Consider the following 24,378-nt stretch of genomic DNA (forward strand, 5'->3'; position numbering starts at 1 on the left):
TTACAAACCTCTCTTAGCATGTCAGTCCTCCAAATGACTGTAAAGAGATGGATTTGCTTACTAAAGCACAGTCTACTCTCACAACCAAATAACCATTTTGAGGTTGGAGATAGGAAGATTGCAGAAAAAGTAACAGTCATACCTTGCCTCCTAGTGTACTGGAAGACCTTCGTATTGACCCAAGAGATCTTTTGTTGGTCTTCATAGTGAAAGGATAAACATTACTCGTAGCAGTCTACCATGAGAAGGATGGGTTTGGGGACCAAGTTCAGAGGAAATTGGCCTGGAAAATAAGGCATGAGGGGATTTACTGAATTTCAGTTGGAATAAAGAAGATTTACTCGTACTTCCTGGTAAAGCGGGAGAAAGGTACCAGTGTACTAGTAAATTAAATGCACTTCATTTTTTCCTAGAATTAGACTAAAGTAACCAAAGATTTGCTAGAATTCGACTGCCAATACTGGAGTGACTTTCATGGGCCGGACACACTCTAGCTGTCGGAAGATGGTCCTGAGCAGTGAGCAGAATTCTGCAGAAAGTAGTAGAGATCTGAGAGATAGCCAAGAGGAAAAACAGCTTACACTGCCAGATGCTAAGTTATTCCCAGACCCTTTTGGGTCAAGGATGTTTGGCAAGGGAAGTTAGTACAGTAAAAGGAAAATGGCCTTTTGCTTGCTACAGTCTGGTTTAAGAAGGTACCTCATAAGTACTTGGAGTCATTTGAAGCACATGCACGTTTGTATCTATGTAGTGGAGAAACCCATTTTTCATGAGCTTGCACTAGATTAATGTTCAATGACAGTTGATGATTTTATAGTTTCTTCATGAATTCGTTGAATTTTGTTTATCAGTTATTTGGAAACAGAAAATTAATCGCTGTAACAGAAAGGAGGGAAATAGTGAAGGGGGATTAATTAAGATAGAAGGCATGGATAGAGAAATGAAGAAAAATAGTCAATGTAGTATAGAAAGAAGGCTGCATTCTCTTGAAAAGACTTCAATTTTAAGCTGATGACTTTGTCATCAGGAAAAATTTGTAGAGGAATAGAGATGGGGTACAAGAAGCTTACAGGAGTGAGTGAATAGGTGCAGGGTTAGGCAAATTGTTATCAAAGCACAGCAAAGAATTTTGTTGAGAAGGTTGTTGGGATGAGTGTGTTATGTAACGCTGGCTTAATTTAGGAGGTGTCGGAGCTAAAAGTGGATTAAAAAAAGTAGTTTTGTACAGCTACGTCTTAATTAGGTGGACAGTAGCATTCAAACCTAAACTTATTCTAAGAGGAAAGGGCACATACCACGACAGGACAACTGTGTTTATACGTGCAAGAGCAGGCACAGTGCGTTACAGAAAGTGACCAATGTGCTGAAGGAGCCATTTACAAGGCTGAAGTCTAGCAAGTGTCAAATGGAACAGTAGGTGTGAAGGTCTGTGGTAAATAGGTGACAAGAAGAAAAGCATGTATGTCTCTCTCCTAACCCTGATCTATCCTCTCCCAGACTCGGCGTTCCCAGTACCCTGGCAGCAGGCTCAGCTGCGATCACTGTGGGAATCTCTTGAGGCTTTTCCTGTTCTTTGAAAGAAAAATGGTCCTGGATTAAATGGCAGGAAGTGTCTGAGTCCTTTTAGCATCGATAAAAAGCACTGGCCTCACTGGCTGTTTACTGTGAGAGCCAGCTAGCTCCTCACTGACCCCATTGTGCCGTGCAGACTGTCGGGAGGGGAACCAGGGGTGTCAACTGGAACCCAGACTTTATCTCTCTTTCCTCTGCTTTTTGCATGTCCAGAGGCACTTTTTCTCATTCTCCAGAGAGCAGTGAGCCCAGCTACAGTCATGGGCCAGAGCTCCTGACAAGGGTTATTTTGAGTCATAATCATTTTTAACTTTTCTTCCCAGGCCATAGGATCCCACTGTATCCCCCTGTAGGTCCTTATCCCTGCATGACTGGAGGCAGGGGCTGGGTTTTTTCAGACTGAAAGCCATACAATACAGTCAGTCTCATTCTCTTTTTTTATTCCATACAGTGCTGAAGAACCCAAAAATTGTGTCCTAAGGAGATTTCTTTGATGGGCCGTCCAGGACCTCTATCTCCTGACTGGCTTAAAATTTTAAAAGTTCCTCTGATGCTATTTAAAAAATTATTATTTTTTTTAAATAAAAATTCCAAAGACATTGCCATTGGAAGTTTTCACTGATCATTAAAAATGGAAAATGCAGAATTGCAAATTTTGGAAACTCCATTTAAAAAATAAGTAAACTGCCTTTTTCTTCCTCCAAGGTAAAAAGGAATGAGAAATAGAAGTGAGAGAAACTAGAGGTAGAAGACACTTTCTCCCCCCTGCTTTTGAATAATTGTGGTGTTTTCTGAAGATGGCATAAATAAAGAAGGAAATTTTCTGTTACTGCTTTCCAGAATTTGTCTTTTGAAGCACTAGGTGGCAGACTTCAAGCATGGAAAAATATTTGATCTTGGAAAACACAATGGTATCAAGATAGCAGGCTTAAAGATGCCAGGATAAAGTCAAATGGTTTTCTCTTCCAGAGATGATAAATCTTTTTTTGTTAGTTCTGTTTTGCTTCCCAAAAAAAAAAACCCCAAAACCCAACACTTTCTCACCAGTGCAGTCTGCTCTGATGCTGAGATATTGGACAAATTACAAACTGTTAACAAGTTGCTAACTTTTCAAACTGTAAGACCATCTGCAAATAAGTTCTTTACTTGTAATTTGTATTTTATTGCTATTTAAAAATAGTAACTTACACAATGGAGACCTAAGGAGCCAGCAGCAAAGGACACGCATCATTTCCAGTTGCCAAAACTTAATTCTACCTATTCATGCCTGTGTGAGAAAAACAGTAGCATTTTGCTTTTGGAAACTTGGTAATGTGTTAATCTGAGTCAGTTGAGGTTGACTTTTGAACAGACCCTGTTTGTTCTCTCAGTTTCCTTCCAGTCAGATGGCTTCTGGTTAATAATAATAATATTGGTTTGTCATGTATATCTAGACTTTTCATAGTGCTTCACTCAATTTAATTCATTCTGAAATAGCAAGATGACCAATTAGAATAAAAGCAGAATGTCATAGCTGTATGGATTTAAAGGAAAGAATAACATTTTTTATAAAGATTGAACATTCCTACTGTGCAGAGTTTTTGACTTACATAGATGTATTTTAAATAATTTCCATTTTTACTTCATTGCCTAAATTAAAAGTTTGATTTTCCTTAGAAGAATGCATGAAACTATTAACTATTTGTACGTAATTGAGACCAAGTTCTGTTCTAGCAATGAGTGTGTCATTATACATTATGTTGCACTTAGAACAAATGCCAGCCTGAGCTGTGGTCTTGAGTTTTCCTTGCAGTATCTCTTTGGCTTGGCTCTCTAGTTGATGGATTCCCTAAGGTAGTTGCTAATGATTCAGGCAATGCTGTGGTACTTGCTCCTGGCAAAGCAACAAGATCACCTTCAAAAGGGAGAGCAAACTGGAGAAAAAGAGTGACTAGATAGGCAGACAAGCAAGAAAGAGCAGAGATGTCTTGGATTCTTAGCTGGTGAATTGCATGAGTGTGGCTCTAAACTTACCAAAGGAGAGAGCGTTCACAACATTGCCTTATAGTGCAAATACAATAGATAATAATTTTAAGTGATATCAAAAACTCACAATTCTTTGAATTTCAGAAAGCAGGACTGTTGGCTGCATCTTCTGATGTCCTTATGTAGATCCCAATAATTCCAGCATCCGATCTGTTATTTATATTTAAGCTAAAGGATATTTTTGAAAGAGGTCTTGACTGACATACCAAAGCTATGAAGAATTCACCATGTTTCTAGATAAAAGAGCTGCTGACTAGTTTTTCATCACTATTGGAAGGATAAGAGGGAAGTGTGCCTTATTTTTACAGTTTTAACAAGTCACTGGATATCATGCCTTTCTCTGATAGTATAAAGTTCTCTTCTGTTGTTAAAAACCTTTGTCCAAAGGAAGAACCTTGAATAGTGCCAATTGCTCTTTGAAAAATTGAAATGCATCAAGTTTCTGAACTCCTTCACTGTGGGAAAAGTTTTTTAACACACTGAAATCTTGGAGGTTTTTCCTGAACGCTCTCTGGTTTTTACAACCTTACTGAAAGGCATCCTAAACCTAGGCATGATGTTTCAAAATGATTTTTTGAATTACATTAGAAGAACAACCACATTCCTGCTTTTTTCGTCAGACCCCTGGTTGTATGTGCAAAAATCAAACTTAGCCCTCTGTGCCACATCACTGCACTTGGGCACTCATGGACTGTGTTGCCTGCCATGCTCATAAGATCTTTTCAGGAGTGCTGTTGTGTGATCTGTACTCCTCTCTTCCACTGGTATGAACTTGTTTTTAGCTGTATTAAAATGCACGGTGCTCGGATGAATGAATTAATTTTTGTGTATACCTTTTTTTTTTAAAATCAGAATATTGTGCAAGACAGTTAAATGCCTTGCAGAAAGCTGGGTTTTCTTCAGCCCATCAGTTAATTCATTCTGTGCAACAAGAAGCGTGCAGAAGTGTTACCTGCTAGACGTTAGAGAATGGTACCTGCTAGACATGTTGAAAATATTTGGATTCTGTACTAGCCTGCACCATCTGCGGTTGTTGACTTTCCGTTTTGGCTGTAAACCTAAATTCAGACATCCCAAAGAATAAGGAATCATCAGTGGCCTTTCCAACAGATAATTTTTTTGGAAGAAAATTTCTCTTCATCCTCTTTCAACAGTAACGTATTGTTTACTGAAGTTTATGTACAGAATGTACAAACAGGAAGATTGCCTTCCTGAAAAATACTTCATGAACAGTGCTGAAAGGGAGAGGACATGAAGTATTAAATCTGAAGTGACTTAAAAGATTGCCATCTGGAAACATTTCTTAAAGAACAAAAACCAGCCACCAACCCAAAAAGTGAAGGGCAGGGAAGAAAAAGAAAAGTTAAGGGAGTGCTGTGAAGGGGCTGTTATTTTACAGTGACCTAGAGAACTGTTCTTCACTTTCCGTGTTGGTGAGGGATTTGATCTTGAAACTAGATCTGTGGAGGATAAGTGTAAAGCTCAGCAGCAGGTAGCAGCAAATGTCCAAGGGACAGCATTTCAATGAGCAAAGTGGAGAAAAATTTCTTCGACTGTCAAGGCATGTTGTGGTTGTTGATCTGGTCAGGATGAATCCTTAGATGAGGGAAATGGCTGTCCAAAAAAGGATTGAGTCGATACTCGTGAGGAGATCAATCTGTGATGAGATTTTTTGCCAGGTGGATATATTCATATATTCCTGTCCCAGCAAACAAAAGTTATTGTTAGCAGTGTGATTTTAAGTGTCAGCCAGAAGGGATGTTGCTGTTTCTTCCATCACAACTCGTTACTTTAGGGATTATAATGCAGTGAAGTGCTAGGAAAACTTAGAAGTTAACTTGTTGCATGTAGCTGTTTTGGCTTTGTTAGTTACCTACTTTTCTTCCATTTCTTTTTAGACAAAGAGAGTCTGATCACTGACAGTGGAAAACTTCATGCTCTTGATCTTCTGTTGACACGGCTGAAATCTCAAGGACACAGAGTTCTCATCTACTCCCAGATGACACGGATGATTGACTTACTGGAGGTAGGAGAGCTATAACCTACAGAAGACATTCTGAAGATGCAGATTTAGCAACAATGTTTTGGAGAAAATATTGTAGTTTGGATGCAGCAAACCTGACGTAAAATTATTATATTGAAGGATACCCAGTAAATGCATTTAATATGAGAATATAAGAGCTGCCATACAAAGTTAGACTTAAGGTCCAGCCTAGTGTCATGCTTCCACGAGTGTACAACAGCAGATGGTATGGAGAAGATGTGCAAGAATAGTGATACTTCACAATTAGTCTCTCAGCATCCAGCAGCTTGCAGCTCAAGGGCTTTCTGAGTCAATGTGCCTTCTGTACATTGAGTAATCCTAAATGGATTCTTCTTCCTTGATATTGTTCAGTTGCATCTTGAGTCTTTGTAAGTTTTTGTCATTTGCACTGCCCTGTGGCAAGGGGGTTGCGTGGCTTAATTATCCTCTTTTTCTGGTTTTGAACTGCTTCCTTATATTTTCATTTGATGCCCATGTGTCATTTTACTGGAAGAAAGAGAACAGTGATTAATTTTACATTGTTTATGTTGCTTGTAATTTCACAGACTTTTACCATTTCCCTCTATCATCTTATTCCTGTGCAGAAGTTTGGTAGACATTAATAATAAGAGCTTCTCTGGCATATATGATAGGAAAGAAATTGGGAATTTAGTCATTACTCATTATTTAAATACAGTCAGTCTGCCTCAGAAGGAAAAAAAAAATACCAGTATTTGATTAGCAACCATGCCACCAAAGAGCTAGTCTGAAGAGACATTAGTAGGAGAGCTATTAATTTGATTTCCTAGTGGTAGTACTTACAATGATTAGAAAGAGAAATACTTTTATTTCTCTGGGCTTCTGTTGAAGACAGTAAAGTTTGAGTTTTCAGCTGCATCTGAAAAAAGGAATATCTTGTGTCACAATGTCTCTGTCCCTTATCAGTGAACGATTAGTAGTAATGACTTTTGTAACTATTGAATTCTGAGCAAGAATTAGGAGACTTGATGCACATTGGTTTCAAAGAGGCAATCCTGATGAAGTTTTCTGACTGTGAATACATAGTAGGTGGGAAAATATTTGCATTTGGCAGTATAATTTCAGTATTGCTAAAATATCAAGATCCTGTGATCCTTCAGCCATTAGTCCTAGGTGTACATGGGCTCCCTCAGCAGTGTTTGACATGGGATACCGTCTTCTCCCCAGTAAAGTGAAGAGAAAAAGTGAGAAGCCTGAATCAATAGCCTGTATGAGGCCTGTATGAGCAGGAGTGCGTTTTAAGGTCATTAGTTAATAGTTCAATAAAAAATCAGAAGCTGAATTTAGGTTTTGCTGCTGTGAGGAAAAACAGACCTTGCATGGTTGCAATTCTGTATTTTGGCTCTTTGCCCAGCATTGCTTCCTATGCCTCTTTTTGGCAAACATTGGACGTGGTGCAGGTTTGTTGACACCCTGCATTACACCATGAAGCTCATAAAGCTGAGTGTTTAGTGTGTCTGTCTTTTCTGTTAGCATTCCATTTTGAAGGCTTGGGAGCAGAGCATTTTGCTATTTCACCTCCTAAATTCTCAACTTTACTTGTTGGGTTTTAGTACCCAAACAAGCCACCTACCAAGTCCTCTGTTTTTCTTCTCCCTACCCATGTAACAGAAGCTGGAGTTAAGCAAGCTAAGAAAATACTCAAACAAATACTCAGTTTTAAAAAAAATCCTTGCAAAAGTTGTGTATCGGTAGATATTTATTTTTTTCCTGGCCAGGGATAGCAGAATACATCCCTTCTGCCTACTTGAATATGAAACAACATAAGATGTCCTATTTCTTTTAACTGTATTTTGACTGTGTCAGTGTAACTGCTACGATATCATACTAACCTAATCTGTGCAGGGCAGAGGGCACAAAAGATTGTTTACAACGTTATAAAACCATGTTTGTTTGATTTAGCTTCAGCTGAAGAACTGCTGCTTAATTCAGCCAGTATAAAATGGCAGATATAAATACAAAGAGGAAAACTATTTTCTTTCAACAGAAGAGGATAAAGTATAAGTTCAGTACTACTATTTCAGGCAGATGTGTATTTCATACTTTTTAAGATCATGATGTTTGTTTTTCTCAATGTGATTGCTTTCTCCTGTATGGAAGAGTAATTGTCCATTATTTCAGTGGGAATCACATTGCATTCATGTGATGAGGGGTCAAATTATATTCTGCATGAAGTCAAATGTCTTAGTTACATTCTACCAAAAGTTTATTAGTTGTGTTAAAACATAAGAGTACTCAGTTTGGACTATGAAAACATGTTATAGTTTTTGAGAAAGTATCAGTGTCAAAGCCCAGAGGAGCACTGACTTTAACGGCACTGCATTCTTACCATACTCGAGTCATTTCCTGTACAGGTACTCTGTTGCCAGGGCCACTTTCATTATTTTTCTTAGATTGATACTTTTGGTGGCTTGGTTACCCCTTACGTGAAACAAGATTGGCAGGTACGTTTTTCAAGCAGGTCTAGTATAAGTGTCTGCGTGACATTAAAGCTTCCCCATGAGGCTTCCTGCACCCCACCACTCCTTGTGGGAACTAGAAAAATGAGCAGTCATCAAGTGCCTTCCACAATTACAGTGCAAACCAGGTATATTACTACTTGAAGAGTTTCTTTGCCCTCTCTCTTTTTCTCCCCCACCCCCCACCCCCCCCCAACCATGCCATTTTTATGAGTGATTAAAGCACTAAACTGCTGACAAGTGTAGTCTAAGTTGCAATGCTTTTTTTTTCTTTTTTGTGAATTGAAAGAATGTACTGTTAATATTTGGAAAAATAGTGGATAAAAACAGTTTACAAAAAAGGGTGTTTCGTACGAGCACTGTTACACTACCGTGAAGTATCCTTCTTGATCAAAGGAAGGTGGATGGAGGCACACCAGAACCTGTTAAGCAGAGTGTTGAATAGATGATTAGCTAAAGGCTAATGTACTAAGCTAGTTTGTCGGGTGGGGAGGACAACCTATGAATGCCTGTATTACAAGTGTAGAATAGCTTACTCTTTTGTAATTTGTGCCTTAGTGGAAACGTCAAGGGTCTGGGGTAAGGATAAATGGAATGAAAGAAGTTGTTTTCTATATGTGCTGAAGTTTGTTTAGAAGACACTAATGAAGAGATGGTTAATAGATGAGGGAAGACTAAATCAAGATGTTGAAAGATTGAATCATCATAAAATCATCACAGAAGACAGTAACAAAGAGATGGAAGGAAAAGGCCTTTGTGATAATAGAAAAAGGATTGATTAAATCTGGAGAAGAGGTCGCATAATGCCTAATTGACAACTGTATCTCTCTGGTTTTAGTTGGTGACAGAAACCTGTCACAGAAATAGAATAAATCAATAGTAAATTAGGGCTTGAGTGTGTGTGGTGAAGTAGCTGTTCTCTGCTTTAAACTTCTATTGTTGTGCTCAAGAAATCATACTAGCCATGAGCTGTCTTTTGTATAGGTAGACCAAGTGTGACTTTGGCAATTTCCCCTTTGTTAATTTTATTTACCCATTTTGCTCTTTCATCTGCCATACATTGAAGCTTCTTTCCAGTACAGAAGTCTTTTTCCCAGGTTCCTTGCAGTATGGCAGCTCTTTTACCTTTTCTGCAGTGGTGAAGCAGAACAAAAAGGAACAGGAGCCCTGAAGGATAGGTGAAAAGGAGAACTGAGCATGGTACTGTCAGAAGGTTCATTAGAGTGCAAGCACTGCCATGTCTTCTCACAGCACATCAGTTCTATATCTGCTGAACAGTGCAGCTTGGAGCAAGATGAATCCAATAGTTCTTGTTGCTAAAGCACCATCTGTTTCCTTTCTGTCTTCGGTAGCAGTCACAGCATCTCAAAAAGACACATGCGCCAGTAGGGTTAAATCTAATGAATGTCACTAGTAGGAGTTGTATCTTGTCAGCATGGATCACGTTGTTAAGGTATCAGAGGGTATCTTTCCAAACAAACTCTATGGATATCTGTATAGCCTGAAGAGCTTTCCAAGTAAATCAGATTTTATTGATAATTGCACAGGTATCAGAAAATGCTGAGTACCTTAGAGCATGAAAAATGTCTCTCATTGGAAAAGCCCTTTGCCTAAAGCATTCCTGATTGATGCCATTTGATTTGTGTCCCAGGCAATGGTTTCAGCTCTGCTGCTTGGCATGAGCTGTGGGCTTACACACCAATGTAATAGGCAAAGTGTTCATGTATGCAGTGAGATTCACAGGCTCTTTACTAGCAAGATAAAGCCTGCACAGACATTACTGTACAGTACTGGGTTTTTAAAACCACTAGTCAAATAGTTTAAAATCATCAGGGAGCAGAGAGAGTTGGTTTGTTAGGAAGGGTTCGCTTACACGGTCAAAGCTCAGGATTTAGTAAAAATTGAAGTCTGTGAAAACAGACTTCGTAGTTTAGTGATTTTATTTACCTGTTTGTTTATAGAAAAAGGCATGTACCATAACATTGACTGCAGTACAGCAAATGCATCCCCCGCTCTGAACTGACATCATCATTTATCTCTTCTATGAAATGCAAAAACTGACGTATGATTGAGTAGCTTTAATTTCTGAATTCCTAAAGTATCGCTTACATAAGATTTATTATAGAATATTTGTTGATGACGTTTAGGGATTTTTTTTTTTAAAGTAGCAGTTCTGCTTTTATTGTTTTTTCTGGGAGAATCAAGACTGAACAGTTTCAAGAGCAACTATATTTTTCTGGTGTGTGTTCTTTGCAGGAATACATGGTTTATAGGAAACATACCTACATGAGATTGGATGGTTCTTCAAAGATTTCTGAACGAAGGGACATGGTAGCAGATTTTCAGAACAGGTAATGTATTTTACAAGGTATTTCTGTGCTAAATTACGTGTACGTAGAGAGTTGGTATAAGATGTAATGGAAATAAATGAAATTTGCACTTAAATTATCATTCCTGATATCAGATGGACTCATTTATCTGAAGCAATTTCTAGGTGGTTTGCTGACCAGGAGTCACTGGTGTTGATATTGAACACAGCTGTATTTAGGAATTGGTTATCTGTGAAACAGTATTGGAAGCAATTTTAGTGTACCCACCTATTGTGCTTCTTGCCATTCCAAATATGCTGTTGCTTATAAAGAAGCTCAGTAGAAAGGCAGCAAATGTTTGTTGTTTATTATGTACTCTGACAATTGACACTGTGAAGATGAGATGAGATTGAAAATCTTACATATGCTAGAGCTTTGAAAGTGACCTAGTTTTCTGCAAAACAAACTATTTAAGCATGTTTTATTAAGAAACCTTAAACTAATCTACAAGTTATAAAATGGGGATTTTATTAGATAGTAAGATATGCTAACCCTTTTCATTTATTAAAACAAAATGGATTCTTGCCATTTTTACGAGCACATCAGGAAAGAACAGTGTGTAATCATCGTATTTTAAGTTAATATATTTAGTATAACTTTGTCTCTACGAGGGTGCATTATTTTTAATGATTTAATTTATCATTATTAAGTTTCCTTTTAATCATGAGTTATAGCTTGACAGGCTGTCACTTTGGTATGGTAGTTCACAGTAAGGTTACCCTTCCTGTATGTTGGTGTGAGCTTGTAAGAAGGTTGCTTTTTTTTTTTTCAGAGGAGTTAGGTTCATAGATTGTTGTTTATTGCATGGTGAAAGCAGCATTCTAGTCTAGAGAATAGTCCTTGCATTAGCGGTCCCAAGGTATCCTAGCTGAAGATACGAGGGGAAGCCATATACAGCCTTTCAGGCCACTGGTTCATGAGGCTTAAAGACCTGAAGGACTGTGTTGCAATGATGAGTCTTATAGTGAATTCCTCAGAGCAATAAGACTTGAAAAGAACGCATGCCAAATACCTGAAGTAAGTGAGAGGACCATGCAGTACCTTTCTTGCTGTTTCCAGGTGTCAGAAACAGGTTTCTTGCAGGTTATGATGTCGTCCTGGAATCCTGACTCTTGTTCTTATAAGGTTCTTGGTTTTATTAATTAATAGAACAACTGAAGAATAATAATCATTTTGGCAGGAAATCCGTTTGAGATATACATCAGCCAGTGTAAATAAGAATTCCTATTAAAATATTAGTTGAGTTCCTCTTGTATATGATATACTTATGAGAAATATTTCCAGGAAAAAACCCTGACTGAGACTAAATTGTCCTGCAGGATATCCTACCAGGGTGCTGAAAACATATAGCTATATATGATAATTTGTTCCTGTAGTCTGTGGCACTGTCCACTTTCTTTCCTTCCCATATGGCATATCCAGAAGCATTTCACAGCTAGATGTTCAGGTGACTGTCTATATGCATGTTCCACTATTGTCACAAGAGTGAAAAGATTTCCTGGCCAAGAATGACCTACATGGCAAGCAGGCATCTGCTGACTCTTTTGGCCTTGTACCTGCAAGATAAAGTCTAGAGATTGACAGCTCAGCTTCAGTTCCTCCCAGCTGCCCATAGCTCAGAATGGATTTTTGTACTCTTAGATTTTGGACTGCCAGAAACCTTTCTAATTTTAGAGTTCTTGGCACTTTTTTTGTGTGTGTTAATTCATAGTTTTCATAATCGTTTCTGTTGTCTATTGGTAATTTCCTTAGGGGGGGCAGGGGGAAATCTTACCTTGGACCAGAATGGGTTCTTTGCGAGTCTGTTTTTTATGATACAGACTTGCCAGCTACTTGTGAATGTCTTGGAGTTTGAGTCCTGAGAAAATAGTTCCACTTGACCTGCAAGGATATGGATTCCAAACCCCTTAGTTTTTCACATTTGTTGAGTTGTACTAGCATATGTGTAATAGCCTGCCATACACTCACGCTTCCTCCAGGGAGGGCAAGAAAGACCTTAGATTTGATGAGTGGACTTCCAAGGACAGGCTGCCTACACATAGTTAGTCAAGAAGGAAATGACCCGTGCTGCTCATTCAGCAGGAGTTTCTGGTGCTTTACTTGCATGCACTAGTGTACAGACAGTGTGGTACCAAAAGAATGTGGCATTGCAGAGTGTCTTCTCTTAAGCAGAGGGCCTTGTTCTGTCACTGTCAAAGTACAGTTTGTCAGCCTCTTTGGAGTCCTTACTGGTACTGTCTGCTTTGTTTGCATCAACCTGTTCACAGATCCATATGGTGTTAAACACTTTCAAATACCGCTGACCCCCCAGTGGCACTAGTGAGGTTTACAACCTTAGCAGAAACCCTGATTTTGCTGTTACCACTTGCATTTTCATCAGTACTTGGTCATCTTACATATAGACCTGTCTCCTTTGTCTTCTGCGTGCACAGGGTTAGAACTGCCATTGAATCTCAACATCCATTGTCCATTCTGTCTGACTCCTCAGGCTGTAGCTAGGGCTTAATGCACTGTTACAGGTATTTGACTAGTGTGCCCCACCTTCCTCAGTTAGGTAAAGGATTATTAGGTTTAGAGGATTATTCCAAGTCAGATATTGGGATGCCTCATATCTCTCTTGGCAGCCAGCATCCCTGAATCTGGTGCCAGCAAGTCTAACCCTTGGGGCTAGTATGACCGTATTAGGGTTTGTGGATCTCCCAAGGAGGTGTTCAGAGATAGCTTTCCTGAAGTGTGTTGTGGAATGACAGTCTATATTCTACTAGGGCCTTCTGTTTGGAGGGCCACGTTTGCCAAAGGCAACCGGTTTGTCATCAATTTTTATGCTGTCTGAGGAGCCCCAAGGTACATAAATGTAAGACAGCTAGTGCAGACTGAAAATGCTCCAAGGTGGGAAGGACAGCATGTGTGCAGTAATAATGGAGTTCACTTACAGACAGTGTGTTTCAAAGAACTTAGAGTGAAATGAATTACTCTTGCTTTTGTGCGGTATCTGATCATTAGTACTGTCTACATCCTTGAAACATTTTGTGGTCAATCACAACTGAATTGTTGCATAACTGTCTTGAAATGAATCAATTTATTCTCATTTTACAGGTAAGTAAAGTGGACAAAAGAGAATAGAGCTTTTAATTTGAATCAGCAACACAATTAGGACTAGTCTCGAGAAGTTTTTAGACTGAAGGACTTCTCTTTGTGCCAGTGGACCCTTGTCCTTTTGTAATGTACCTCTATATTTGCCAGTTTGCCTTTATATTAAGATTACTCTTCCTGCCTGCTCCCTGCCCTCCCCCAAGTTGTTTGTTCTGTTCAAAGCACTGAATTTAGAACAAAACTTGGATCTACACAGTCTCAACACTTATTTTTCTTTATCAATTGAGCATTGTTAAGGCAAGATATTTTAACATCGATCAGTTCTGTGAAACAATAAATTGTTCTTTGTCCATATGAAATCTTAATTTCCAAGTGGGCAAGGTAAACAAGCCCTGGTTTGTTTTGATAGAGATTAATAAGCTGCTATTGCAAACCAAATGTTTGCATGTTCTGACACTCCTGATTTGTAGATTATCTTCTCTCACTCATTCATATGTTTTTTTTCTTGACCATGAACAGCACAAAATGTTCTGAAGCGTTCAAGTAATAGAAATAGCCCTGATGACTTAATATGGGTCAAAAAATTTACTTCTGTGGTTATTTCTTGTTCATTGTGCACAAAATAAGGGGTTTTTAATCTTTCCTCTACAGGAATGATATTTTTGTGTTCCTCTTAAGCACAAGAGCTGGAGGCTTGGGCATTAACCTTACAGCTGCAGATACGGTAGGTGAAGTTTGGTAAAGTAATACAGAATAAAAAATTGGCTTACTGATGTTTAGTTTTCAGTATAAGTATTTCTTTGCTTTTCCTGCCTCTCATGCTTCTACCCACCATTTTTCCCAAGCTGCTCATCTCCTGCCTCCTAGCCTCACGATTTCGGGAAAGTTGGTCTTTCTGAGTGAAAGTTGACACTCTTTACCGTGCTGATCAATATTTTTTAGTACTGCCATTCACATCATGAAATTGAATAACCTTGTTTACTTTGCTCATATTTACAATATAGTATTACCTTCATGATAACGTTGTAGAATATTGGACACCTGGTACACAGGTTTTGGTTGTAGTTGGACATATCTTTCTTCTCCCCACATACTTAAGTACCAGAGTCTAGAAAGGAGTTGGTTAAATGAAGGGGTCTACAGATGCAAATGACACTTTCATACAGTGAATGATGTTTCATGTATGACTGCTCTTAAGGTTCAGCTGCAAAGGAATCAGTAGAACAGGTATCAGTTGCTCTGTTTGCTGTGCACAGAAGAATGAAGCAATGCCTCTAAAAGTACCAAGTCATTTGTAGTTGAATATTAGCTAGTCAGGAAGGATAAATTGCTTCCCACCTACTCACCTAAGGTTTAAAGGCATACTGATTTAGGTGAACTGCAAGGATTTGCACTCTGGATCAGCTGCCACTAATCACTAGGGAAGGAATACTGACCTACATGAACCATTTAGCTCTTCAATAACAGATATTCGTGTGTTTCTAACCCAATACCATGTGTGGATGCAGATTTGACCCCAAGACAGACTGTAATCCTTAGCCACACAAAACCAAAGATCTCTGAATCAAAAATATTACTTTTTTTTTAAAATACCCCATCATATCTTGCTGTCACTTAAATCAGAAGAAAGCAAGTATCTGTAGGTTTTTCAGGGTTGAAAAGTTCTCTCAGTTGAAGTTGCTTCAACAGAGGAAATAAACGGATGGAAGCACAGACATGCTCCTGCAGGCTCCTTGCACGAGCATTTTTAGTTCTGTGTTTTTGTAACTTTCTGAATACTTTGCTGTCTAAAATTTTTTTTCAATGTTTCTGTTTTGTATGCTTACTGTGCATAAAGTACTGTTGGAATGATAGGGTAATATGAATGTAATGTGGCATTTCAGTTTTCTAGTAAAAGGGCTAGAAGTGTTAGACTAGATTAGCCTTTATCCAGGTTTGAAAGAAAAAAAACCTGGAGTGTTACTTTTCACGTTAAATTCTAATTTTATGGGCTTTTTCTTCTTAAGGTAAGTAACACTAAAATGGGTTCATGATGTGGTTAGCCTATAATTAATTACATGACGGTGATTTAATGTGGTGACAAACTTAGGAATTTTGTGCCTCCAAAGCAGATTTGTTGAAGAAGGTACTAAAGACATTCTGTGGAAGTTGAAACATTCACAGTGTAAATTAGTTTGAATTCATCTGAAATGCAATGGAAAAGACTTAATAGGACTGGGCAAAGCTAGGTTAATACAGCCTGCAGTGGGGTGGTAATTCTGGGGGGTGCACAGTAGAACTTTTATCAGTATATTGGATTTTTGTTTGTTTTATCACCAGGTGCTCTAAATGAATGGTTTCATTTAATCCTTTCTGTTCTGGTGTTCTTTTGCAGGTAATTTTCTATGACAGTGATTGGAACCCAACAGTAGACCAGCAAGCCATGGACCGGGCGCACAGGCTGGGTCAAACAAAGCAAGTCACTGTGTACCGGTTGATATGTAAAGGCACCATTGAGGAGCGCATCTTACAAAGGGCTAAGGAAAAGAGTGAGGTAGGAATAAAGAAATAATCTGGAACAAGAAGTTACAGAAACAGTATCAGAAAACACATATCAAAATGAGTGGAGAAACAGAAAAAGTATCTACAGGGAGACAGAAGAGAAGCCAAAAGGGAGTGTCTTTGTTCAAATAAACAAATCTGTGTCCCTAACACAGCAGCATTACAGCTGCATTGTGTGAACTAGGAAGAAACTAATTATTTACACTATGACTTCATGAAAACTATTTCTTATGATCTAGTGAAACTACTCATGCTTCTTTTAGACTAGACCTTCTGTCTTTGCTGTGTCAGGGCTACTGATTCCTCTCATGTTATACCACAGCTGAATCTTTTTTTTAAAGACATTTGGAAGGTAATCAAGTGAAAATTATTTGAGGTGTGAGGGTTGCCAGAAGTGCTCAGTGTCCTGCAGCATCAAGCAGTAAGTGTATTAGAAACTTTAAACCTCATGACACTTTATGGGCCAGAAGAAATGAAGCAGATTCACTTTCTTTGGTAGCAGTAGGTATACTATATACAACATTCAGGTGTTTTGTGTACTCAGGGTGTCTTTTAGGTTTTGTCTTAATTAGATGCTGATCATGGTGCTGCAGCAACTGAAGCATTTTCAGCTGAATGCATTTGTGTTTCCCATGTTGAAACTTACCCATTTTCTCTAGGATACTGCACTAGAGTCACCTGATACCAACCTGAAAATAAAGTGTCATCATTTTGCTAGTGATCCAGATCATCAAAATAGACTTATGCTAAAGCTTGTTCTCTTTTGCCAAGTTACAACTCTTCTTTGTTGCTTGTGAATTTGGGGAGGAAGGGGGGCTATATACTTGCAGTAATAGAGGTTGAGTGAATTGCTTAAACTGAGACACTGACTCAATATGGAGATTCAGTTTTCAGTCAAGGAGGCTAAAAATGTTGTATCGTTTAAGAATGTGATCTGCATGATCCTCTTTGCAGATTACTTGAAAAATTGGATTGGCAATTTATACCTGACAGGAGTACTGCTATACCTGACAGGAGTACTGCTGTATTTTTTCTTTTTGTTCAGCAGTATATTAATGCTATTATCATTTGTTGTTTGTTACATGGTGCTTTGGAAGAAGTGCAACTTTGCACAAGGAATGGCAATTTACTGCTTTCTAGCTCAGTTGCTTCTCATATTTTATACTCTTAATTATACTCTTAAATCTTCCCTGAAATTTTGCTACTAACTTTGGTATGGAAGAAAAGTTGAGTCAATTCTGACTTACACAGATGTGCTGGCATCTTTTTCTGGCTGGCTTTCAGTGAAAGGTAGTGAGAATGGTTCAAGGCTGCTTTGAGTAATTTTTCCTTTTTTCCTCTTTTATTTTTTTTCCTTCTAGATCCAACGAATGGTTATTTCAGGTGGCAATTTCAAACCTGACACCTTGAAGCCAAAAGAGGTGGTCAGTCTTCTGCTGGATGATGAGGAACTAGAAAAGAAATGTATGTAAAATTCGTGTTGCAGCATTTTCCCCATCTCCCACTTCATTAGCTTACGAAATCTCTGTTTTCATCTCTACAAACATATGTATTGCTGATAACAGCTTCTGTTTCCTGGCTCTTTTTGTATTGCTAACTCTTGTTAGTACAAGCTGGTTTCATATCAGGGGTGAGCTGAAAGATGAAGTTGTGCAAGAGAGACATGATGATGTGATAAAGTTTTTATTGGCACTGATTCAGGATCATTGCATTGTTCGTGAATGACAAAGCTTCGACAAGAATTATGTAGGTCATAACAAGAAAAGTATTAGTAAAAATGCTGTATTTCATCATACTTTTGAAGCTGTATTAGAGGTATATGCTTTTATGTTGCTTGAAAGAAGAATTTCACTATAAGACTTTTGAGTAATTTGGATACAAATAGTTTTAATAAAGTAGTGTTTCCAATGTGGTTGAGTTTTAATACAGCTGACTTTTCTCCACAGTTCTGTTAGAACTAGAATTTCTTGTAAGTTTCACAAAAGGATATGAAATATTTTTCCAGTGGTGACAGCTCTGTATTTCTTTTCTGACAGTGCGTCAGCGTCAAGAAGAGAAGCGACAGCAGGAAGAAACAAATCGTGTGAAGGAACGTAAACGTAAAAGGGAAAAATATGCTGAAAAGGTACTTTGATGCAAAGGAGGTTGCCTGTGTTAGTGATGGAGCCGGAAGAGCTTCAGGCTCACTATTATGTGGTGTGGAAACATTTTATGCAAAGGCAGACTAATGAGTAAAGCCTTCTTCCCATCAGCATTGAATATCAATCTGTGACACTTCCTTACACAGAAGAGGGATATTACAAAATACATAATACATAGTTATCTGTATTTTAATATCATTAGCAAGTTGAAAAATAAGGAAGTACTGCGTACCCAAACAACACTGTAGATCACCAGTAGTCTATACACAACAATTTGAAGACTCATGCTTGAAGAAACCAAAATGATCAACTGATCATTCTATGGCATATAAAATGGTGGCTTAATCAAGATTTTGTTCTGCAAGGACAAAAAGGGAATGTAAATGAAACATCAAACACAGATAAAACCTATATAGCTATGTGGCTTCTGTGGAACAAGAGAAGATTGGTTTGTTTAAAAAAGATCATTAAAAGTAGTTTATGAAAAATCTGAATTTTTGAGACAGGGAGGCTTTGCATTAATTAATTGGAATTTTGTGTAATGGTAAGGAATTTCAAGCTCCCTCCAAAAGGTAATGGAAATCTTGTAAGAGTAATTCTCCAATATTCCAGCTATTTTAGAAATAGAAGAAAAAAACCCCCAAGCCCTACTTAAATCTAAAGAAGGAGCCTTTAAGGGATCTGTTACTGTGTCCTTCAGAAACTTGTTCTGGGAAATTCTGGACAAGGCGTTCCTGGAGTTATAATACTGCATTAGATGTTGAGATTTGGGGTTGCTTATTCCCTTTCCTCTGTTTTATCATCTTTTTCATTCCTGGTAATGTTTTTTTTTTTTCAGAAGAAGAAGGAAGATGAATTGGATGGGAAGAGAAAGAAAGAGGGCATGAACCTTGTGATCCCATTTGTTCCCTCAGCTGATAACTCCAACCTGTCTGCTGATGGGGATGACTCCTTCATTAGTGTAGACTCTGCCATGCCCAGCCCTTTCAGTGAGGTAGGACTTACTGCTGTTTTAAACTATATGTTATTTCAATTGTAGCCTTCCATCTTGTAGGATTCTTGCTTTCTTGTCTTAGCTAGTGTAGAACTTCAAGTATGTGGGGAACCATGGAAATTAAAATAATTTATTGAAAACACAACTGCTAATAAGGTGCGTTACAGCTCCTCATGTTATTTGACATTCCATTGTACCCCTCTTTATTCGCTCTCTGCCTCCCTTCTTACAGCATGTTCATGCCCTGACTCTGCCCTTTCAACCCCTGAAATTTTTCCATTCCTGCCTGCAGTCCCACTTACTGACTTGCTACTTTCTTCTCCCTCTTTCTTGCCTTTGTCATGCTCACATTTATAACCGTGTGCCTTTTTCAATACCAGTACCTTCCATAGCAAAAGCAGTCTCTTTCTCCTCCTGGACCAAATAATATCCCTCAAATAGCACCTTGACGTTCAGTGTCTTTGTACGTACTCCTTGCTAGTCTCATCTACATCTCCTTCTTTGTTTCCTTCCTTGCTTCTGATTCTGAATTAGTCTGGGGTTTTTTTCTCTGGAATTTAAGTTGTAAATTCTCAGTGGCACACATCTTACTTTCCTTTCATCTTTCTGTAAAGCATTGCAAACTGGTTTTGGCAGCAAATTATTTTGTTCTATATCGTGTTGATTAAGATTCCTATGTTGCATTGTTCCCTTATTGACCAAGATTTTTTTTAGCAGTAGTTGGAGGTTAAGAATCCTATTGTTTTCTTTCTTGCAGTTGAAGGTGCACAGTTGAACAGCAGTTCTCTTGAATCTCTGCTGAGACCATTAGTCTCCTGCTTCTTAACATCTGTTTTCATGAATTGAAATTAAGTAGCTCCTGGAGGTCTTTACTGCTGCTCAGCATGTATATAGAGGGTGTGGTGTGATTAGGCAGATCCTGTATCATGCTGCTAGTCTCACACAGAGAAAAAGAGAGAGAACAGAACAAGTACAATTAATTACTTGTGATTGTATGTCTTTTAAAAATCTTACTATGTTTGTACCCTTCCCTTTCCTAACCTGAGAAGTGAACAGCTTTGTTCTCTGTCTTGTTTAGATATCCATTAGCAGTGAATTACATATGGGCTCTATCCCTCCCGATGAGAGCAGTAGTGATATGCTTGTGATTGTGGATGATCCAGCTTCTTCAGCACCTCAGTCAAGGGCAACAAACTCTCCTGCTTCCATTACTGGCTCAGTTTCAGATACCATGAATGGTCAGTACTTTTGCCTTGATTTACTACTAACATTTATTAAACATTGACTTTGTATGTCTGTGATAAATTTTCTGCATTTTAACCAGAGTATATGCGTGGTTGGCAAGATCTGGGGAAAAAATTGCTGTTCATTGAGAAATTATTTATGATTTGATAGGAAATCTGTTTATCGTCTGTCATTCACCACACTTTCCTCTTTTCTGTGTTAGTTACTCTTAAAAGTTTTGTCCCTTGTTCCTGTGTTACAGAGGGCTCGCCTTCCATTATGTGCATATTACCAAATTACAACCACAGAACTATTAATCTCTAAGCTTTTCGTTGAATTTGCTGTTGGGCTAATAAGCAGTTGTCTATTTCCAATAGGTGATTGGAGCAGCTGTAATTTTAAATAATGGCAAATGTTTTTAGCTACCATAGTTTTCTTTACTGACATAAGTAAAGCCACAGTTCTTGATGAGCTTCTTTAGAGATAGCAGATGGCAGAAACTTCATATCTGTCTTCCAAGTAAGAAAATGCTTCATCCTGATGTAGAACCTAGAATCCTCCACCTATTTGTGGATTGGATTCATAATAATAATAATGACAAGTAGCTGGCTAGAATAAGATGTGGTTAATCGCTGCTTGCTAACAGTGTCCATATTAATGTAAATGAAAATATCAGTTAATAGGAACAGTATTAATGTAAATGGTAGGTAGTTAGGTGCTGTACTTATTTGTAAGTCACCTAAAATACTATAGCAGTTACTGTTTTAACATTCTTTTCTTGTTAAGGTGTTTCAATGCAAGATACACCTCTCACCGGGAGATGCCAGTCAGGTCGAAGCCGGGGTCGTCCTAAAGGGTCAGGCAGTGGATCAAAAGGCGGCACCGGGAAAGGCAGAAGCCGGAAATCAATAGCAGGAAGTGCAGCTGCAATGGCAGGTGCCAAAGCAGGGGCAGCAGCAGCCTCTGCAGCAGCATACGCAGCGTACGGGTACAACGTCTCTAAAGGTATGTGGGGAAGGGGAGGCAGCAGACTACCCAGAGCAGAGCCAACCACATGAGTTTGGTGATCGTTATTTACAGCCTGTCAAAAAATAGATAAAAAGCGTTGTGTTGTTGGTATTGCTTGTCCATTATATTCCGAGATCCAAGCAGTATGCAATGTGACACAGTAATGGTGTGAGAGGATAGCCAGTTTCACCACAGATGACCTTGAGAAGCGAGTCCTGCAGAAGTTTTGTCTGCCCTTTGAATTATCTCACATCAAGTATTTTTCCTCTTGTTTTTTATTTTGGTGTCCAGCCAAATGAGATAATGTTGTTTATCCCGTGGGTATGGCTGTGGCTTTCCTGCATTGCTGTCATGTTGAAGTTACAGCATCAGGTTCCAACATCTGCTAAACTGATGGTGACGGAGCTTCAGCATTACACCAGCTGAAGGCGGCCCAGGGTATAACTGCAAGATGTTTTGTATGTTAAGGACATCCCTCTTCATTGAACTCTGATAAACCATGAATACAGGGTGGTCTTAGGACCAACTGTTAGTGTATTGTTTGTTGTTGAAGAGCCACAGGTGGAGTAATACGCTTACATGGAATTTGATTCTCTTTTCCATTGCTAGGCATGTCTGCAAGTAGCCCTCTACAAACAGCAATTATTCGGCCTTCTGGACTTGCAGATTTTGGACCTTCAAGCGCCTCTTCTCCCTTGAGCTCCCCTTTGAGCAAAGGAAACAGTGTTTGTGGGACCCCCAAAAGCTTAAACCTGACCAGCAGTCTCATATCAGAAACTCCAATTCGGAAGCAAAGCAAAGGTGCCCATACCTCAGGTGGTCGGTAGTAATTTTGAACCCCCAAAGCTTGTCTGAACTGTGTTGGCTTTCAGAGTAGACCACCCTGCCAGTTGAAGGCATGCAAACGAATGCCTTGTTGCTGTCCAGCACGTGTGTGAAAAGAAAATCAAAGCACAATGGGAGCAGGTGGTTTATGTGAGCACTTTGATTATGTGTATTCCAAAAAAACTATCTTTGCAGATGCTGCAAGAAGGAGGGAAGGGAGTCTGGGGTAACTGGGATAAGTGATAGCTTGTGTTTTATTGACACATCTGACAAAGCTTCCCAAGAAAGCATCCAGCTACTCCATGCAATACCCTGCAGCTGTGTGTGCTTGAAGACACACCAGTACACTTTCTCTCTTGTAGCTTGAGGTGGAACCCAGTGTTAGTTTTATCCAATGAAATCAGTATCTGAACCCCAGGATACTGTAGAGTCACAAGACATTTCTGTACTGGCAGCTGGTCAGTGTATGTGCGGGGTAATTGGGGGCTAAGGTGAAGATGACATGTAATCAGAAAAAATCTCGGATTCTTCTAGTATGGGCCTCTGGGTTCTTGAAAGGTTTGAAATGCAAAGGAAGGTGTCTCAGGTGGTTTCCAGGGAATGGACTCTTTTCAGCACCGTTTGTCCGGAAGAGGTTCAGAGCGGCAGAATACAGAGCGCTGGCAGGCCTAGTGAGAGCAGCAGCAGCAGCACTGCCTCTGCTTCACGCAGTGGAAGAAACCACAAGCTAGTGGTTTGGTTTGCATTTCAGAGTTCTCATCAGCGTGAACATACTCTCTGTGTTCAGAATGATTCCTCCCACTTTTGAGGTGTGCAGAACTTTTAAAAGCTTAGAAACAAAATAAGGCTCCATTTGTACAAATCTCAAGAAGAGGGAAAGCTGAAGTGCCAAGGGGGAGTTTGCTGCTGCTCCTCTCACTGTGCCATAGCAGAGCATGGTTCTGCAGCTTGCAGTGCTGCGAGGGGAGCAACGAAAAACAGTCCTGAGAGAGAGAGAGAGAGAGACACCTGTGCCATTCCCCCTTCCAGTCAAATCCTGGGGAAAAAAATTGTCTCGTATCCCAGCCATCCATTGACTGTTCTTCTAGTGTGTTTGCCCTTCATCTTTGTGATCATCACACATACTAGCTTGGTTGAGTTCACTGCGGTGTGCGGGTACCAGTAGCCATGTCCCATAAGGCTGATAGAAGGCAGCGCTGCCAGTGCCCATCTGTGTTCTCATTCTCTGGTTGCTCCTTCCCCGTTCTCAATGCACAACCCCCCCTGTAGCCCCTTGCTTTGCTGTAAGCACTGTCTGCATTGCACTGAGATTTAAGTGTGGGGCAGTTCTTCTGTCTGACACATTGAATTAAAAGGCTGTTCTGCCGGGGCACTTTCATCCCTTGAGAGAGAAGCAAGCTGAGTTGCAGGTCTGGGCTGTGACAGTGGAAGATAACTTTTTTTATTATTATAATTTTTTCCAACCCCAAATCCTTTGCCTGGCGTCCTACAGTGTGGAGCGAGTGCTTCCTGTTGGCTCTGCCTCTAATTTGCACACCTGAAAATAGCAGAACTGAGCTTAGTTAGATTGATTTTTAAACAGATTTGCAGGGGATAATTGAGGGGGAGGTGGTGTTTAATTAACTCATGAAGACTTCCCCCTTCCCCTCCTATTCACATGTATATATGATATTTAGAGGGAATCAGACAAATGCCAAGCCTTTTTTTCTCTTTGAATGTGCTGTCTATTTTTATAACTGAACTTGTACATATGTATAAAGAGAGACACATCTTTCTTTTACTAACTGGAGAAGAAAATCTTAAATAAAATGGAGTGAGATAATTTTATGTAAATCAGTGTCTTTGTGGTTTTTATGCGCATAGTAGTATGAATGGGAGGATTAGGGAAGAGAGCATGGAGGATGTGCATCTGGAAATGCATCTGGAGACATATGTTGCTCAATGTAATGCTCTAGAGGGTCTACACTCTTCCGAGTATCACCTTTGTAACCTTTTTTAGTTACAACTGTACCCTTATTGCATGTCTGTATTCACTGATTATAGGTGATGTGCAGCAGATCACAAG

The 24,378-nt window shown here is 39.2% G+C and overlaps 1 protein-coding gene across 2 annotated transcripts in view; it reads left to right on the top strand.

Moving 5' to 3' along the window:
* The window catches only part of INO80 (INO80 complex ATPase subunit), a 69,487-nt gene extending 45,341 nt beyond the window's left edge, over positions 1-24,146 (top strand). For both annotated transcript variants that reach the window (XM_049825233.1, XM_049825234.1), the window contains exons 27-36: positions 5,496-5,623; positions 10,375-10,469; positions 14,232-14,304; positions 15,955-16,113; positions 17,483-17,585; positions 18,158-18,246; positions 19,101-19,256; positions 20,335-20,494; positions 21,267-21,485; positions 22,098-24,146. In XM_049825233.1, the coding sequence (XP_049681190.1) occupies positions 5,496-5,623; positions 10,375-10,469; positions 14,232-14,304; positions 15,955-16,113; positions 17,483-17,585; positions 18,158-18,246; positions 19,101-19,256; positions 20,335-20,494; positions 21,267-21,485; positions 22,098-22,315 (1,400 nt within the window). In that variant the 3' untranslated portion in view covers positions 22,316-24,146. The remainder of the gene's footprint in view (positions 1-5,495; positions 5,624-10,374; positions 10,470-14,231; positions 14,305-15,954; positions 16,114-17,482; positions 17,586-18,157; positions 18,247-19,100; positions 19,257-20,334; positions 20,495-21,266; positions 21,486-22,097) is intronic.
* Positions 24,147-24,378: the final 232 nt, after the last annotated feature.

The sequence above is a fragment of the Accipiter gentilis genome, chromosome 22 (genome assembly GCF_929443795.1).
Source record: "Accipiter gentilis chromosome 22, bAccGen1.1, whole genome shotgun sequence".
In the NCBI taxonomy this organism is placed as follows: Eukaryota; Metazoa; Chordata; class Aves; order Accipitriformes; family Accipitridae; genus Astur; species Astur gentilis.